The sequence below is a fragment of the Montipora foliosa genome, chromosome 13, assembly GCF_036669935.1.
Source record: "Montipora foliosa isolate CH-2021 chromosome 13, ASM3666993v2, whole genome shotgun sequence".
NCBI classification, from domain to species: Eukaryota; Metazoa; Cnidaria; class Anthozoa; order Scleractinia; family Acroporidae; genus Montipora; species Montipora foliosa.
In genome coordinates this window covers 37271262-37290071 of record NC_090881.1, presented here as the reverse complement: position 1 = coordinate 37290071, position 18810 = coordinate 37271262, and the positions used below count along the sequence as shown (strand labels likewise).

General features: G+C 37.6%; 2 protein-coding genes across 2 annotated transcripts in view; both read right to left on the bottom strand.

The window, feature by feature from the left end:
• LOC137983708 (fibroblast growth factor receptor 3-like) overlaps window positions 1–17366 on the bottom strand; it is a 21024-nt gene extending 3658 nt beyond the window's left edge. The window contains exons 1-10 of the mRNA XM_068830884.1: window positions 17236–17366; window positions 12341–12727; window positions 7941–8183; window positions 3548–3790; window positions 2530–2615; window positions 2296–2348; window positions 1970–2163; window positions 1698–1802; window positions 1599–1617; window positions 906–942 (exon numbers count right to left, since the gene is read on the bottom strand). Of these exons, the coding sequence (XP_068686985.1) occupies window positions 906–942; window positions 1599–1617; window positions 1698–1802; window positions 1970–2163; window positions 2296–2348; window positions 2530–2615; window positions 3548–3790; window positions 7941–8183; window positions 12341–12569 (1209 nt within the window). The 5' untranslated portion in view covers window positions 12570–12727; window positions 17236–17366. The remainder of the gene's footprint in view (window positions 1–905; window positions 943–1598; window positions 1618–1697; window positions 1803–1969; window positions 2164–2295; window positions 2349–2529; window positions 2616–3547; window positions 3791–7940; window positions 8184–12340; window positions 12728–17235) is intronic.
• Window positions 1–18810, bottom strand: part of LOC137983701 (fibroblast growth factor receptor 3-like) — a 96784-nt gene that overhangs the window by 7794 nt on the left and 70180 nt on the right. The window lies entirely within an intron of this gene.

The following is an 18810-nucleotide window of genomic DNA, read 5'->3' as shown; positions in this document are numbered from 1 at the left end:
TTCAAGGTCTGTTTCGAGTTTCTCTTATCCGTTTAGCCGTAGCTTTAAATATCCGTAAAACGGAGCACTGACAGAGAGAGGGGAGTAAAGGGACCACCGTCGGCTTCCATTAATACCAGTTTCGTGATTGAATGAACTACCGACATTAAATAAAGTGACTTTACCTTTACTTTACATTAAAAAAAAGCAAAGACTATCATTACAGTCGCGCGAAATTTAGGCAGTTAATTAATAAGACTCAAACCAACGGCAATGCAATTGCAATGAATTGCTCTACGATGTATGGGCAATCAAGCCATCTTGAAGCTGGTGCGGTGAGAGTTAACCGTACCATATCCTACACGAGATGAATGAATAATTCAGTGGGAAATTTCTGAAACATATGTTTTGAACGGCGCTTGACATGACTCTTGAGGAGAATGATCGCTCAGAGCAAAAAGTAACGTAAAGTAACGCAACCATATTTAACGTCGATAAATCGTAACCGTAATTCAACTGACAAACCTGAGGTCGACGGTGCGCTCATTTTACTCCCCCCTCTCCATCAGTGCTCCGTTCTACGGGTATTTAAAGCTAATTAAGCTACACTGAGAGGAAAGAAGTCGAAACAAGGATTTGAGATCCGGGGATCGAACTCGGGACCTCTTGCACGAAGGCCGCGCACTTATACCGACTGTGCAATTACAATCACACTTTAAAATGTCCTTCACCCTTCACAGTTGATACCAAAAATACCTGTAGGAAATGAGTACATTGATTAATCTCAAATATTGACGTTTTTCTACGATGTAAAATAATCAAATCACGCCTTAACTGGCTGTAAATGGCAAAATGTGTTTCAGCAATACAAAAAGAAACAGTATCAGTCTATGAAATCATTTTGCATTTTTGCTTTCACAACTCACGTCATAAATTCTTCTATCTTCTGCAACCTTGTATGGCCTAATGACACATCGAAAGGTACGCAAAAATGTTACTTCCTCAAATTTAGACTTCGTTTAATTTTTACTACTCTCTCTCTTTTTTTTTTTTTTTTTTTTTTTTTTTAAGTAATTGCCCGGAAAGAAATGAAACATTATTTCGGGCACGCGGTTTCTTTTACGGAAGAACCGAAAAGAAACAAGAGGGGACAAAATGGGTGACTTTCGAGTTATGTCATTGACACTTTGTTGGTGGGCGAGAACAAAATATCTCTCATGATCTCCGTGTGTTTGTCCATCACCATTTGAGCATTGAACCATTGCGATCTGGCGCCTGCACGGATTGGTTGCAAATTCCTTACAGGAGAAAGTAATTTGGAAAGCAGCCTTTTTTACTGAGCAAAATTAATTCAGATATTTGCGATGATGGCAAATTATTGCCAGTTTCTTTTCAGCCAAAAGGAAGGTGTCACTTAAAAAAAAAAAATTGCCTCTCGTTGTCGTAACAAAGAAAAAAGCTTTCCACGATTTGTCAAGTTATTTCCTTCCTACTATAAACGTTTACACTCTTAAACAATTTTTGCCCTGATGTAACATGACTTATATAGCACTAAGCATTTTACAGGAAATTCCAACTTTCCCCATAATTATAAATGGAGAAAAAATTAAAACACGTACCTTTTCTTTCTAGCAACGCCTAACAAAAGAAGATCAGATATACAATTAAGTGCAAAAGAATGTAAAACACAATCATGGAAAATCCAGCAAATTATTCACCTAGCTTTCTGTGCTGCCAGACTATGACCAGAATTAGAAGAATGATGATAAACACAAGAACTCCAATGATTACCAACAGAGTGGTGCCGCATGTGCATTGGCATTCTTTGAAGAGAGATAAATTAACATAATTAGTCAAAACTTTACACCAACGCTCATTTTTGAACCATCGTGACAATGATTGTAGTCGGCATCATCGTCATCAGCTTAGCTACTAAACTTCCTACCACATCGGATCAAAGCCATCATAATCAATTACCAACTGTTTGTACCTTTTGTGATTCTTGTAGAAGTTGGCGCTGCTGAACTCATTTCTGTCGATACAAGCTCTTTTATGGAACTGGGATCCACAATAAATTTTCCGAACTTATTTTGCCTGGCAGCAGCTGCAAGAGCTGACCTTATTTGATTTGCAGCAACACTCTGAAGGAATCGTAGAGTTAGGTCAACAATTACACTACCACACCTGAAATATATAAGAACGACCTAATGATTTACAAATGAAATTTAATAGCTACGACTAATAACAGAGAGGTAACGGTAATTGAGACTCATCGATAAAAGTGTTGTGCAAAACCAGAATGACAGATTGACATACCGAGTTTCCATTTCAATACTGTTTAGTTCAAAAGGTTGGAGCGCTTCGTTAACCTAAAAAGGAACAAAGCAGACACTGATAACAACATCTATGACGAAAAGAAAAGGAAATGCGTGCATCTAAAGCGTCCAAGCATTTTATGGCTGTTCCAAAAAAAAACCACAGACTACTTCATCAATCGTCATCAGTTTACAGTTAATAGCTCCGGAGTGCACAAGAACATTTCATCCATACCTCTTTTCGAAAGTCCTGTTCTGAAAAATTATTGCAGTCCATGTTGGTGATGGTTAAAGCAATCCTTTGAATAGTTTCCATACGTTCTGCAACAATAAACACACACGAAATTCCACTTTCCTCAACTTGGTATTAAAAACGATTCTAAGAACGAAGTCTTCCTTACGATTATCATACACCCAACAAAGATTGTACAAAAAGAGTACTTATAATCAGTTGTGGAGTCTAAATTCAATTTTTATGGCAACTACCAGCGTACGAGCGACAGAGATAAAATGAAAACAAAATGGCCGACAGACGTTTGCAATTTTTTTTTTAATGATAATAAATTGCAAGAACTCGAAAAATATAGATTAATTGATAGCTGAGATGTATTGAAAGTGCAGTTAAATGCACGACACCAAGTATGCGTATCTTTTAATTCTTAAGAGTAATCAAGATAGTGAGATTTGCTTTGCAAATTAGTTTCATTACTGCGCAGCGTAAACCAATTGCCCTGAGAGAAGCCCTTAGTATAGGAAATCTTATGAACGCGAGTGCATTTTGTTATTAGTGAGCACTAGCGATGTTTTGAAGGTTTTCAAATTTGAAAGCTTTAAAAACTTTACAAGTGAAAATAAATCACTAAAATGCACGAGCAAGTTCATATGTATATTAACAGGACTATCAAATGTCTAAAAGGGCTACAAAAACGAAGTATCGATGATAATTTAAGACAATTGGTGTTAATAAGACAAGATCGTGTCCTTGTAAATTAAAGTACTTGCTTCTTTACAAGTGATTGTGGAATTTTTTTTTTTACTTTTCCAAAACAATGGATCGGTCGAGCGATGGGAAATGAAACATTTTATGGGGATGGCCTTACTGCATGATTTAGTTGTACATTAATAAAAAGTCAGTGATGGTTACCGCCGATTCTACTTACACCCGAAACATGGCGTTTCCAGAAAAAAAAATTGTAGGTAAGCGTTAACCACGAGTGCTTCTTTGAAAGGGATAGGCGCATGACTTCACTTACCAATTCTCAGGCATTGTGTGACAGTGACTGGTGTTCCAAGAGAGTTACTTGCAGAACATGTGTAACATCCACTTTCCCCGGCTTCCAACTGTTTTTTATTGGAAATCACAGGTCCACCTGCTTCACTGCCAATGTACCATGTTATGGTGGGTTCAGGGTTTCCGTCAACTGGACATGAAAACAGTGTTGTGCTTCCCTCAGGTATTGAGACATCCGCTCTGCAACCTGAAGCTTGAGCAGGATCTAAGGAGAGAGGATCGGCAAAAATTACATAAAACGCTTCTAGCGCAGTCTTGCCAATTCACTCCAACACTGAACTGGGTTGATAGGAATGGCCCTGCGCAGGATTGGTGGCTTCAACTGTCCATGTGACGTTTACCATAACGTTCAAACAGACTTCACCTCTGGTTGTCACGTTTTCGCTTAAAATGACATTTTCAGGTGTAATCATGCAAGCTAAAGCACAATGTAAATAAAGTAATTAATGAGACAGGCACCACCGTTGACTCTTATCGGATATTTCTTGCTTGCAGAATAGCCTGTGAATGTCACGGACATTCGTCAATACAACTTAGAGGACCCAGTTGACAGTTTTAGTGAGGCAAGTTAAGAAAAAACCATCAGAAATGTAATGACAGAATCCAATAGACGCGCCTCCTTTTCCTGTACAACAAAAGCAAGAATCCCCACGGCGTTTAAAAAACCTCGGGCTAAGATTGACATATCCATATCCATCCAGGGTGGAATATAAATACTCTTAGTCGCTTCATGCTACGGAAACAGGGGAAATAAGCGCCAGCCTGATGGGCTTTCTGGCTCGTAAGCAGTGACTTTACCTTTTAAGATTGATATATAACCTTCATCCTTACCTTATTGTTGGAAATAGGTAGTAAAGGCTTACTAGATTTTAACGGACACTTCGTCCACTGGATGGACGTTTGCAAGATAATTTATTCACTTTTAGAAAAAAAGTTTTAGAAAATGTTAACTCGCTCCTTTAGAGCGCCAGTGCAACCAAGGTGGAACTATTAAATTCGGTTGATTAATTGAATTAATTAATTGATTAAAAGAGCTCGCTTAAATTCTTCTCAACGCAAAACTGGCAGAAACACAAGTCTCCACCCGTAATCTACAAAATGCGATTTCTTTTTTATGGATGTAATACCTCCACAGATAACTGGCCTACCCGGACAGCCACGTTTGTGTAACTTAGGTAAAAAACAAAATATCCCTGATCAAGAAAAGATAACCTGTTTTTTGGCCAAATTCCTTTTCTCAAAATTAAAAGAATCGCTCATTTCTTAACTAACCCGTTTAGTCTTGTCTTCGAGTTGGATCTCTATTTATTAATGTATGACCTTCATGGCCTCACTTATTCACCATATCTTATCCATAAAAACCACCGCAGCTCGCTTAACTGCTTGTTTAATAACAATACTGATTAGGATCATTGTCAGCAGCTTTGTACTGTCTAACAGACGGCGTTTAATTATAAAATCAGTCAGAAGATCATCCAAAACTCTTACATACAGCGTCTTTTTTAAAAACAAGGCGTTTGTAAGCAGTCTTACAAACGGCGTTTGTAAGCCGCCTTACACATGTTGATTGTAAACATCCTTACAGTCTCATGTCCAACAAGCAAGAATGTAATAATTATATTAAATTTTCATGAAATTCTGAAAGCTTAAAGGGGTACTCTGACGAAAAAACGAGAAATCATGATCGATAGAAGACGAAGCTTCGCTTTCAGACACGTTTTCCATTGTTTACTCAAGTAGCAGCGAGCGATAGGTTGAGTAAGTGACGTAATAAGTCGTCGCTCCAGGCTTTCTCGAATAAGTATGCAGACGCATACTAAAAATGGCGGATGCTATGACAAACAAGTATTTCGACGTACATGTAATAACATTGAAATGTTGGTGAAAGTAAGTTAAATTCATTATGTGAAAAGCGCATACAACATTTTGGCAGCGTTTCCTCCAGGATTTGAGACTTTTTGAAAAATCGTGTAAGCACTTGGAAATTAAAGCCAAGTTTTACTGAATTATTCTGTTTTGATGTTGGAAAACTACCACAAAACTTGGCGCAATCAGTTTCCATATTAGGCCACACGTTATATGAGCTAATAACCGAGATTAAGTGAACCAATGAGAATGCTAGAAACGCAATATCCGAGGTTGAAAGTTTAATAACAAGTATTAGTATCACCCAACTAGTAGACTGATGCAAATCCTGCATTTTGATTGGCTACGCTACTAGAGGATCATTATTAATAGTACACGAGTAGCGAAAAGTGTGACGCTTTCTTTCGTTTTATTCCCAAATAAATATATCTTAACTTGCATTTGCTAACGTTATTATTGCCTTTTCTGTCCGACTAGTTGGGTGATACTAAAACAATTAGACCATTCGCCCTCGAGGGTCAATTGAACCGTAGCCCACAAAGGCTACGCGTCTAATTGTTAACTATTCATCTCTGAGCAAACGGATAAAGAACAGAATGGCTTCCCGTTTCGCTCGGCATCGGTTACCGTAAAGCAAGTTTTATCAATAATTTCGACTGATTAATCCGACCCAAATATCCCGACAGTACTAGTGATCATCTGTACGAAGACTTCAAGTAAGGTTTCGAGTTTACCAAAGGGTTACTCAAATCTATAAAGATTAAGAATGCTCTATTTGCTTCAGGGGATGTCGACAAATACAAAATCTATAGAAACAAAATAACCTTGATTCGACACGGTAAGAAGCTTTATTACCACACATACTTCTTACAGCATATGAACGATATGAAGAAAACATGGTCTGGAATAAACGAGATAATGGGCCAAAATACTGACTACTACTCAAACTTCTTTGAGGTAGACAAGCTTGTTACTAAGACATTGAAAGAAGTAATTGAAAAGCTCAAGCCTCATATGGCCAGGCATGGAATTCCGGACAACATAGTAAGCGACAATGACCCCCAGTTCAGCTCACAGGAGTTTAAGAAGTTCAAAGATTTGTATGAGTTTGATCATGTCACAAGCTCCCCCACCTACCTGCAGTCAAACGGAAAGGCGGAAAACACGGTAAAGACTGCGCAGGGAGTCATGCTTAAGGCCTTAGAGGCTGGCAGTGACCCCTACTTGGGATTCCTTGACTTCCGCAACACCCCCACAGAAGGACTAGGAACATCTCCAGCTCAGCGTCTCCCTGGCCAACGTACCAAAACACTCCTGCCTACCGCTGGCAGACTACTAAAACAACCCTTCTATTACAACAAGGGCACTAAAGAACTCCGGCCACTTGAACCAGGGAGCACTGTTCGTGTCCATCCACCCAAGTATAGTCACCAATGGACCCAAGCAACGGTTGACAAACAAGTTGGTGTACATTCATACCAAGTAATTAGTGACGATAGAAGGGTGTATCGCAGGAACCGCCAACACCAGCCTCTCACAGCTGAAGTTCCAAAACAATCACCTCCTGACATTGAGGTATCTAGCTCCGATCCTGGTTCTCTGCCCTTGACCAAAGTTGAACAGGTACCACAAGTAGCTGAATCAATGCCCCAGGAGGTGGTCAGGCCACAAGCAGAACCATGCCCTCCAGCGGACAACATATCAAATCCCGAAAGATGTAGCACCCTGGGAAGAGTCCTACGAAGACCAGCATACCTAAGCGACTATGCATGCTGACACTTTTCCTATACTGTTCATGTCCTCCGAACAATCACTCTAGGAAACAATTTACGTTTCTCTTTCTTTATCCTCTCTTCCTTCGAACAACGAAGGGAGATGTAACGATGTTAATTGATGCATGTTGAGTTAATTCAAAAGACATACAGTTTAGTTTACATCCGGAATCCCACCTGTGTTCTTGTTCTTCGCTTGATGTACACTCGGTTTACAATAAATTATTATTAAAACGCTGCGTTTAAGTGCTTTGGTGTTTCGTTGTCCACCTTAGCGACTACGTTACACTCCCCACAGGGGCTTTTCAGGGCCAATGCAGTTTAACCATGAGATTATGAATAAGGTGTAGAACTAAATGTTTGGATTGACCCCAATAAATAATTATTATTATAATGCATCCTGATTTCAATTAACATCACAAAGTGTTCTCCAAATGCTGCTCCTCAAGTAAAGATAAACAGCTGCATTCACCCAGTGACCCTAAGCTAAAAATAACACTAACCTTTACCGTCACCTCATTGTTGGAAATAGACGTAAAAGGACATTTCGTGTTGGATGTCAAAATTATGTGTACAGCAGTAAGTAGGGTCAATTACAGACATACGTGAATGTTTGTGGTGCATCATACATTTGTAAGTCAATGAAGAGACTTTGAACACTTAAACTTGCTTGAAATGCACTGTACAATGCAAAGCTCAAAAAACTCTGTCACTCACACAGAACAATAATAGAGACATCTTCAGTCAGAGGAGTTCCAACACCATTAGCAGCAGTGCACCTGTAGTCTCCTTCATCCTGTCTACCAGTGATGCTCAAAGGCATGGTGACTTCAGTATTATCAGAGAGTCTTGTCCAGGTAATTGTTGGTTCTGGTTTACCATTAGCTGAACAGTTCAAAGTCAAGTTAGCAGGTGCTGTTATGTTTAGGTCGCTTGAGGCACTGATATTGCTCGGAGGATCTACAAAATAAAATCATTAGAGCCTTAAAATAAGACTCTTGAAAGCAAGAAAACCAAGCCAGTAAAGCAAAAAAACTGTTGGAATGCTCTTTCATTCTAATCAAAATATGTAAATAAGAACATGTACATGTAGTTTGACATGCAGTTAGAGATAACTGAAAGAATGGCCTCTTTGGTTTTGATGTATCTCTTTTTCTTTCAGAGATATTAGAACTTTTGTGTTACGCAAATTACCAAATTGATGACATCATCAGTGGTTCTATGGAAGATGGATCACAAAATCAAGAATAATCTCTGGAAAGATAACAGTGATATTATTTAAACTTGGCAACTGAGTAATCCCAATAACCCTTAAGAAAGGTGCAATACAGTGCAGAGTATGAAATAACCATGGCAACACTTTTGGCTCCAGTCCCTTCTTGTAGTAAAAGAAATATCTCAACTTCCTCTGAAATCAGGAAAGACAGACAGTCCTGCTCAAAACACACATGGAGCTCATGTTGCTGTAAGGTCTCCTTAACAACTCATTAACAGTGAATGATGTTTGGTTAAGACAGAAAGTGGGTGCACCAGTTTAGCACAAACTTGATCTGGAAGCAATTGTTGCCATGGCAACTGTAAAATGTCATTTTATGCATTGACTCATGTACACTACCGGTGTCAAGTTTGATTTTTTTGCCTTTGGAACCCCTGATGACCTCATCAGTTTTTACTCAAACACTTTTAAATAATATCTCTGGAACGATAAGAGATAATTAGTTCAAATATGAAAACACCACGTTTCTTTTCTTCAAAAAGTCTTTCAAATACACTTTGGTGATTTCTTATTTCATAGGCACTTCAATAGATTAGTTTTGGAATACCACAAGAAATCAGTTTATTTATAAAATGTTCCTTGCAATGCAATCATCATGCATAATATTAATTATCTTTCTTTACCCAGCTTGGTGTAGCTAGTATCCCTGAGCATTTACAGTACCCTACCAACCATGATATACCACAGAGGACCTTTGCGAATACATGTACATGTAGTGTGTGCATGGTTCTTTTATGTCCACAGGGTTATGAACAATGAAGGGTTGTGAGACAGGGCCTACAGTTTATTAATCATGCATGCAATGGACTTTTTTATCAAGACTTCCAAACTGAACTTCAAGTACCAATATCTTAAATAATTATGTTTCTTCTGCCAAACATGGTTCGTACAACTTAAGGCAAACGAAATTCAAGGACTTTTCAAGGACAAATTACAGTTTTCAAGGACTAAGATTTATTCAATAAACTGACATTCTTGGTCCCACTCACCAGCCACGGTTGGTCACATTATTTTATACTGTAATATTTTGTAATAACACTTCTTAAAAGGACAGCAGTCACTGGCCATGACTTGAAGTTGCATCTGGGTGTAGAAATAGTATTTGAAGATAGAAAAATCATATTGTTTATAAAAATGTTACTAAGATGATGATGATGTTTTTAATAGCAGCCTTCTTCTTCCTTCTTTGGCTGCCTTTCTGAGCGTTATTCGCTTCCGTACGACTGAAACCCGATTCTGCACAACCTTAGATCACAACTTGAAGTAACTTCTTTGGATAAAAATGTACCGACCAGCGCAGACTGAGTTAAATTTGAAGTTGTACAAGTGTTCCTTTTATGTTTATTGCCAATCATGTGAGACTTTTGAGTGCTTTCTCCCATGCACACACATGCACACATAGCCTTGCGTTTGTCGCCAAATTCTCTTACCCAGCTACAGTTTGGATCGCTTAACCATTTAAATTGAAAACGAAGAGAGAAACCAAACTATTTACACGGTGCAAAACATGTGGCGGACAACCAACAGCTTGGTGCAATGAGGTGAAGATGCAGTTTCGTTTCATGTACGCCTTTGCGTTTTTTTCCTAGAATTTTCTCACCGCAATCGCTTATGGCTTGTTATTAGTCATACATGTAAATGGCCAAATTTTCGTTGGCAAAATAATTTAATTTCTCAGAAAATGATGTGGCATAAACAAATTTGTGAATTTCAAGGATTTTTCAAGACCTAATAAAGAAATCAAGTACTTTTCATGGACTTCAAACGAATTCAAGGACTTTTCAAGATGGGTACTAAAATTCAAGACCTTTTCAAGATTGTGCGAACCATGGCCAAATGACATCGTGATTTACGCGGAAAGTTAATATTTTAGGTACAAGAAATGTACTCCGCTGCAATGCAAAAAATATCGAGAATTATTTTTGTAATTGTTTACATTTCTGTTTTGTTCAGGTCTTGACAAACTGTGTGCCAGCGAGCCATGTGAGTCTCTCATTTAAGTCTAAGCACCAGCCTGTTTCAAATAGCACTGGTAAACAGTATTTTAAAGTCTAAGCACCCATTTTTAAACGGTTAGTTTTCAATAACTGTGCGACTCGCATGTTGACTTGCATGGCTCGCATGGCTCGCACATTGCCCACACTTTTCTGTTTTTTTTTTTTCCTTCAAATGCATACAGTGTCACTTTCATTGAAATGCATGTACATCTTGACGGACGGTTTAAAAGGTAGTAGAGCAAAAATATGACAAAATTCCAAAGAATTTCAAACCAAATCAGTATACACAAAATTGCTAAAAAACGAAACTGAGTGAGCATTAATTGTGCGGTATCAAAGAATTATCAATGATAAAAATTGAGAGATTGTACCTTCTAGCAAAATTTGTTATTGGGCAAAGGAATGGCCACAGGCTTGATGCACCACAGGGCGCCCACACAATCTGTTAGTGTAACCGTTTGTAATTTTATTATAAATGTTGAATTCACCGTTTGCTTCTTCTGTAGCAATACATTGATAAGTGCACCTGTAGTGTATGGCCTAACGCTAAATAAACACTGTATTGCATCACGTGCGGTGTACTTAAGTATCGTTCCTTTGCTTCAGAAGTGGTATTTTGCATGATTTGGAAAATTTTGAATTCACTGTTTACTGTGCCTCTCAATAGAAGGACATGGGTGGAACCTATTTCTTTTTGCTGGAACGGAGGGCGATTTTTTCCAGAAAATCGCAACGCTCCGCTTTGAAACTTCGCAGGAAAATGGCCTAAAGATTCACGCTTCTTCTCATACTTCTCAATTGAAAACTCATCCAAACGGCCCAGAGCAAGCGCTTAAAGAAAATCAAAATCCCTTTCGAGCGGTCAACATTCGTAGCACTTTTGATGTTTTCACGTGTGCCAGCCTACTGATTGCCTCTTATGTTTCTGATTAATTGGACCCTGTTTGAGGCTGAACTTGGCTGGCACATGAGAAAAGTGTTACACATCTCGACGGTACAGAAGGTATGAGATATAGATTTTTTCGAGGGCTACATGTAGCTCTGGGCCATTTGGAAGAATTTTCGAGCGAGAAGTACCAGAAGAAGCGTGAATCTTTCGGCCATTCTCCTGCAAAGTTTCAAAGTGGAGCAATGCGATATTCCCAGGAAAAATCGTCCAGTGCTGGAGCCATTCAAAAAATTAGCTTCCACCATTGTCCTTCTATTGAGAGGCACAGTAAACAGCAAACTCGAGATCTTCAAAATTGTTCAAAATACCACTTCTGAGGTGAAAGAATGACAATATACCACAGGTAAGGTAATTAATACAACGTTTAATTATTTAGCATTTGTCCATGCATATAATTATCGATATATCACTACAGAAGAAGCAAACAGTAAATGTAAATCAAGAGTTTTGTCAAGGTTGCTGCCTATTAAACTTACAGTCGCCTGGTCACCTGGGGCACCTTATTTGCGAGCGCGGGGGACAAAATTTCTGTACTTGTAAGTAGCCCAAATGGGCCCCTTACATGATTCATTCTCACTTTCTTGTAAATACAATCCCAGCTGAAATTACTTAAAATACAATTCTGGGCTCTAGACTCGGGCTACTTACTTTTAATGATTGTTGGAAGCCCTAAAGGCTCCCGGAAAATTTTATTAGGCAGCAGCCCTGTTTTTAATTAATTACAGAAAGATATCATTTATTCATAAATGTTAAAATGAGAAGCATTACAAAAAAAACCTTTTCAAACCAGAAACAAAATTTAATAAACCACAAAATAATTTTGTAATTATCAAAGTAGGCAATGTAGTTTAAATATACAAGTTGTCGAGGCAGTAAAGTAACATGACACACTTACCAAGAACTGTCAAATTCATCGCTAGCTCAGCAAGGACATTGCCACCACTGTCTACATACCGAATCTTGTATTGTCCTTCATCATCTTCCCTCACATTATTAATATGCAAAGTAACTGAGTCTGTCTTATTATTTTTATCAATCACAATATGTGGAGATAATGGCTCTTGGTAGGAAAGAAGAGGGTCAAGGACAGAAATGAATGCTTTTGAAGCAATCTGATCAAACATCAGCAATGAAGAATTGAACTTCAACCACTGAATCAAGAAAAAATTCTGACTCTTGGCCTGTTCATCAGTGGTGAGGGCATAATTCCATGTAAGCACCACATTATTTCCCTTCCTTGCTTCTGTTGGGTTGTTAGGCTGTCCTGTCCATGTCAGCGAGTCTGCAACATGGATTTCCCCAGTAAGTAAATATGCATAAAATATAATCATTAATTGCACATACTACGCCTCTCTCGTTTTGATCACAGGCATCAAAAATACAGTAAGACAACGAGTGAAAAAAATTAAAACTGGGTAGATAGATTACATGTAGTTTTTATAAGTGAGCAAAACATTACAAACTCACAGTGCACCCTATAATGGCCCACAAATACCACTACTAAAGACAATTTATCCGAATGTTCCATCACACAAAAAAAATCACGGTCCAAAAGGAAATTTGCTGACAGAAAAAAGGCAAGCAAAAAGAACTTGTTCCTGGCATAAAAGAAGAATCTCTAGATTGAAATGTAAATTGCTTTGTAAGATGCATTCAACACTCCATTTTTACTTGATCCAACATATTGTTAGAACCATTTCATGCTGTCATGCAATGATGTCACTCAAACATTTTTCATTCCATTGAGTGTTGGATAGAGTAACTTGCTTTTGATCAAACATAAATTACACCCAACAATTCTGCTTGATGCAACAATCACAACAATGTTGCAGTGTTTGGCTGCTCTTCCAACAAAGTTGAGTCCTGAATCAAATAACATTGCACTGCTAGCTAATCACAAATCACTACATGTACCTTATTTTCAAGATGGTGGACAATTAAGAACCAAGAGACTTGAGACTAAATCCAGGAATCGTTTCGAACATGGCACTTTTCACGACATCACAAGAGTGACAGCTTCAAAATTTTAATTTACAAAAATTATCGTTTCGCTGAATTATAAAATATTAATATTAAATATTAAGAAGATCTACAATGTACACCTTGTCCTTTACTTTTTACCCACGTTATCAGCTTATGAAGCTTATATTCAGCCAGATTGATTCCCTCATGTACTTTTAGTTAATACTGTAAAAGGTGCCCTGGGGCTAAATGCAGGAATCAATCTTATTGCAAGAGATAGTACTGCTGATCTTGCTCCTGAGATCATGTGCAAACATCACTGGGCCTGACCAAATGCTCGCAACATTTCAACCCAACATCTTGCAACATTGTTGGGCACAACATGTTGCGTACGTTTGGCCACCCTGTTGCGATATGTTGCGTGCGTTTGGCCAGTGCATTCAACACATGTTGCAACATCATGCAACAATGTTGCGTTGAAATGTTGCGAGTGTTTGGTAAGGCCTTTAGCCGTGGCTCTCCCGCAATGCTGATGGGTCAATCAAGTCTGGAGGCGGAGCTGTGGAAAAAGCATGTAAAATTTGAATGTAGATTACATTCACCTCTAAAGCAGCTAGCTTGCTGTGCTTACAATTTCAAATTTGGCTAAAATACTACAGTAACTGGTCTTAGCCAATCACATACGTGTATACATGTATAACTTAAATAATGATCAAATTTTTATCGCTTTCAAGAATTTTTAGGTTTATCCCATAGAATTCCAGGAAAGACTAACAACGCCGTTTACCGTTTGGAAATATCTGCATTGGTTCTAGAGAAATTAATTTTAGGCTTGAAAAATGTGTAAAATGTGCAATGAGATGACAGATGACATCATTCACTCAACCCAATATAACCTCAAGTATATACATACAACTATCTCGGCCAATTTGCAGCAGAGACCATTGAAACTCAGTATGCTACCAGTTCTACAGTCAGGCAACACACCTACAGCTATACAGTGTAGATCATGCAGACAATCGAAGTACCATTGGCAAATATCAAAATAAAACATCAAAGGTACACTGTAGTGAACAAAGGCTTTAATATCAGGGCAGTCTGGAACCCAGCATGTTGCCATGGTAACAAAAATGGTATGCTCATATTGTGAAGCACATCTATTACAATCTTACTGCAAGGAATCAAGCCTTTCTGATACAAATTAGCTGAGATATCTTTTTCATCATATTTGATCAAAATTCAGTTGAGTTTATGATGTCATCACTTGGCTAATTTGCATATTCTCTGGGAACAAAAAGAGATACCTGAAAATAGTAAATGGCATTCTTCTCAATACAAACCACACGTTTATGTAGCACTTTCAAGTGCTACTATCATCAAAAAATCAAGTATGAGTACTTTACACTTGACTGGCAAAATTTTGAGCTTTGAGTGTACAATTTGGATATCACAGTCAGCAATTACCCATATTCAAGACTGACCGATTGGACCACAGGGGGTTGGATCTAAGGAACAGTGATTTCATTTACTCATTTAGCTTAAAATATTTCAGCATGTAAATGCAGCTTTAATGTTATACATGTAAGTGCAAAACACAAGTTGAAAAGTCTGAAAGCCCGAAAATCCTGTGCTGCATATTAGTTTGGGTGTGTACACACGCATTTCATTCTTAAACTATTGAGTATTTGATGTCATTTTCTCCTTGATCCAGCTCTCTCAAGATTTTAAAGTTAAGAATGGCAGACCATTAAAGAAAAATTCCACAGTCTGAGGTTTGCCAGGTCTCGGAGACTGAACATGAAAGTGAATTAAAACCAAACGACATAAAGGGTTCTAGAGGACTTCTGACACAATGTTATATGCAGTCAACAACGATACAGCTCAAGTGGCTGGAATCATGTTTAATCACAAACACACACAAGACACAGGAGCTCACGCGGTCATCCAAGAACTCCTCTGGTTACATTTAATGTTGTCATAACGTAATTGGAAATCACACGGTGAGTAATGCATCATGGCATAACATGACTTTGTCAAGTGCCAATTGCTCAAGGATATGGTACATAAAATGTCCATGTCAGTGCTACTGTAGGTGAAAAACGCTTCAAAAACCATTTTTCAAATGTGCTTTAATTAAAGCACATAATTAAAGCACAAAAGAATATTGTATATTTAAAACCTATTCTACAGCTATTTAAATCCTAATTCACAGCTATTTAAAACTTATTCTAATAAGAATAGCTCTAAACTAGGTTAAAAACAATTTTTCAAATACATGTAGGTTTTAACTAAAGCATCATGAAAACACAGAAGAATATTGTATATTTAAAACCTGTTCTGCAGCTATTTTAATCCTAATTTATGGCTATTTAAAACCTATTCCAATACAAATAGCTTGAAACTGGATTTTCGATCTTTGATCACTCTGATCACGGTCATAAAAAGAACAGATGAATCCACTCTGAAAGTGGATTTGTTGGTGCTTTTGAATTACCATGATCCGAGTGATCATGGTAAAAAAATTATTTTTTCGGATTTCCTCTAAAATGCACCTGTAGGTTAAGAATGTCTTTGAAATGTGGACAAAACTGGTACAGAATTGTTTTGGTTCCAGATTTCACCATGCATGGAAAGATACAATCTTTCAGACAAAAACTTTAAAATTTGAGTAATCTAGAATTCTGTCGATCCTTAACACTCCATTAACAAATTCGTGCATGTTTCTTATAAGACATACATGTATTTTGACATATGAACAATGTTTCAACAGTTCACTGTCCTTGAGCAGGCAGGGTCCTCACGCCCCTGCACAGTACATGTGTGTACACCATAAATGCAGGTGTATAAGCCGCATGCATAGATAAGTTGCACCCCAAGTTTCAAAGCCCAGGATTTGGAAAAAAAATAAAATACATGTGAAAAAATATTTACCGCTAAACTTGGGGTGTGTCTTATTTCTGGCTGAGGGTTTTTATGAAACAAAGTTTTAGAATCTTGATGTGGCTGATTGTATGCAGAAACGAGAGATTTGTTGCTTTGTCTGCTATCAGTAGCTCCGTGACATACGTCAGTTATAAATTTCACAGCTTTCCTTGCCAACCCAAATCGTGATTCTTGTTTTAAATTTAAATACGAAAAAAGCTTTTAAACGTTTCAGATAAACCACAGAACTAAAACAAGTCTGCAAAGAGAGATCCTTAAATACATCAAACCATAACTGGTTGAGGAGACAGAATTGGCTGCTAAGCATTTTTGTTTGCTGTAAAGGACCTTTCCCTGCTGTTCCATCAAAGATTTTTTGCAGGAAGTGTCTCTTTATACTCTTTCATGGCAACTTAAAAAAAAATACTGTATACAGTATTATTATACTTCAATGATGCATGTAGTGATTCCTCTAAATCACTGATCATTTCTATTACAACTAAAGTGTGTGAAGAGTAAACTCATAAATTTGGATTTCTTTACTTACAAACGTCAGTAATCGCTTTCTCAGGCATTTTCTGCATTGCTTGCAATAGTTAAAGTGAGAGCATTAAGCATTTTTACGAGAAGGAATCAAATCATTTGTCAATCGTATACATACAACTTGCGGTATCAGCACTTGTTTTCCAAATCATTTGCTTCACCATTTGCTCTAAAACTTCATTATTCTTCATTAAAGGTTTACCAATTTTTTCACAGGATTATAGCATCTAATTAAGCCAAATTGAGTATCCTTGCTTCACAAATTGACTCGAAGGTGTGAAAATACATACAGGTAAACCTTTCCTCATTTTAAAGACAATAAGGCATCAAATCAAATGTTATTCGCTTAAAGTTAACGCTTACCTTTTTACTTGAGTTGCTGTAAGCATTTCCTTGCCTGGATCAGGATTTAAAGTGTAAAACTAACAAAAAAATCGTCATGCACAAAAGAATACAAACGTTTGAATAAAGCCGCCCAAAATCTGTAAGAGCTGGAGTGGTTACCTGAGTACTTCATGTATCCCCTATTATAGTGTATTTACCACTGACTGCTGACCAAAACGAATAGTTTGCAGTCCGGTCTCTCACGTTTTATTCAAGATGGCGGAGATGGCGGAGGATGACAAACTTTGCACGGATTCATTATAAATGGGCAAGATTTGAAATATACTGGAGTTCATTGAAAGGCTTAAGTACTGATTTGGAGGGTAACCGGTCGTTTCGCCTACGGGTCTGTTGGAGTGTGTAATTTTCAAGAGTAATGCAACATGTTCCTTTTGGAATAAGGTCGATTATGAGAGCATCAAACAAGGTAATCCGTTGATGATATTAATGTCACAATTCAATCTATAGAATACATTAGAATAAAAGCTTTAAATTCTTTTTCATTTCTCCGTGTACAGAGTGATTTTATGTTCAAAGTTTGAATTAACTCGAAGAATATCGCATTCACATTGGCATGCTTTGAATAAGATCAAACCTTGTTATACATGTATTGAAGGTTCAAGTTAAAGCTCATTTTTTCAAGGCAACAGATGAAATCAAATCCTAAAAGGGCACTTAAGCTATGATTATTGTCTCACTGCACATTCAGTACTATTGCACAAAATTCTCAAGAATTTCAACTCACTCAAGTAACCCTCAAGTTGAATCATTGAGCGGAATTCTTAAAGATTCCCATAAAATCCTAGTCCACATTGCCTTTTAGCTTTCAATTGCCAAAAAGTAGGCCTGGAAATCCAGAAAAGCCTGGCAAAGCCTGGCTTAAAAATCCTAGAAGGCCGGGAAGGCCAGACTTTTTGGCCGAACAGTGTGACAGTTTAAATTGCATTAAAACATGAAATTTTAAGTATTACAGCTGTACTTTAGCATCATAGAATGAGAAGGACCAGCTTAAATCATTTACGTAGCTCTTTTATCAGACACTCTGTACATCTATGTAAGAATAATCATGCAAAGGTTTAGTCTCAGGTGTCAAATTTAGGAACAGTCAATGTAATATTCATGTTCAAGTGTGAGATAGAATATAATGTTTATGTTACTACATTAAAGATAATTGGCCATTAAACCATAGCATCATTGTATTTTGCAAGACACCATCAAGGCCATTTTAAAGATTGTTACTTCAAAGACAGTTCAGTTGAGCCCACAGAGTATGGTTAAGGTCACTGGTCACTATTACAGACACTGTTACACTAAATTGCAGTCAATGTCTGTCATCTTGAAGACTTCAACATTTTTGGCCTGTAAATTCAAAAAAGCCTGGTCAAGCCTGGCTTGAATCTTAAGGCCTGGAAGGCCGGACTTTTTTGACCTTCACATTTCTTGCATTCGAATACAGACTGTATTCACTCACATGAAAAATTATTCCAGCATCAAACTCATTATCAATCTCATTAAATGAACGATAGCTACCACTCGATGCTCGATTCTCGCGAG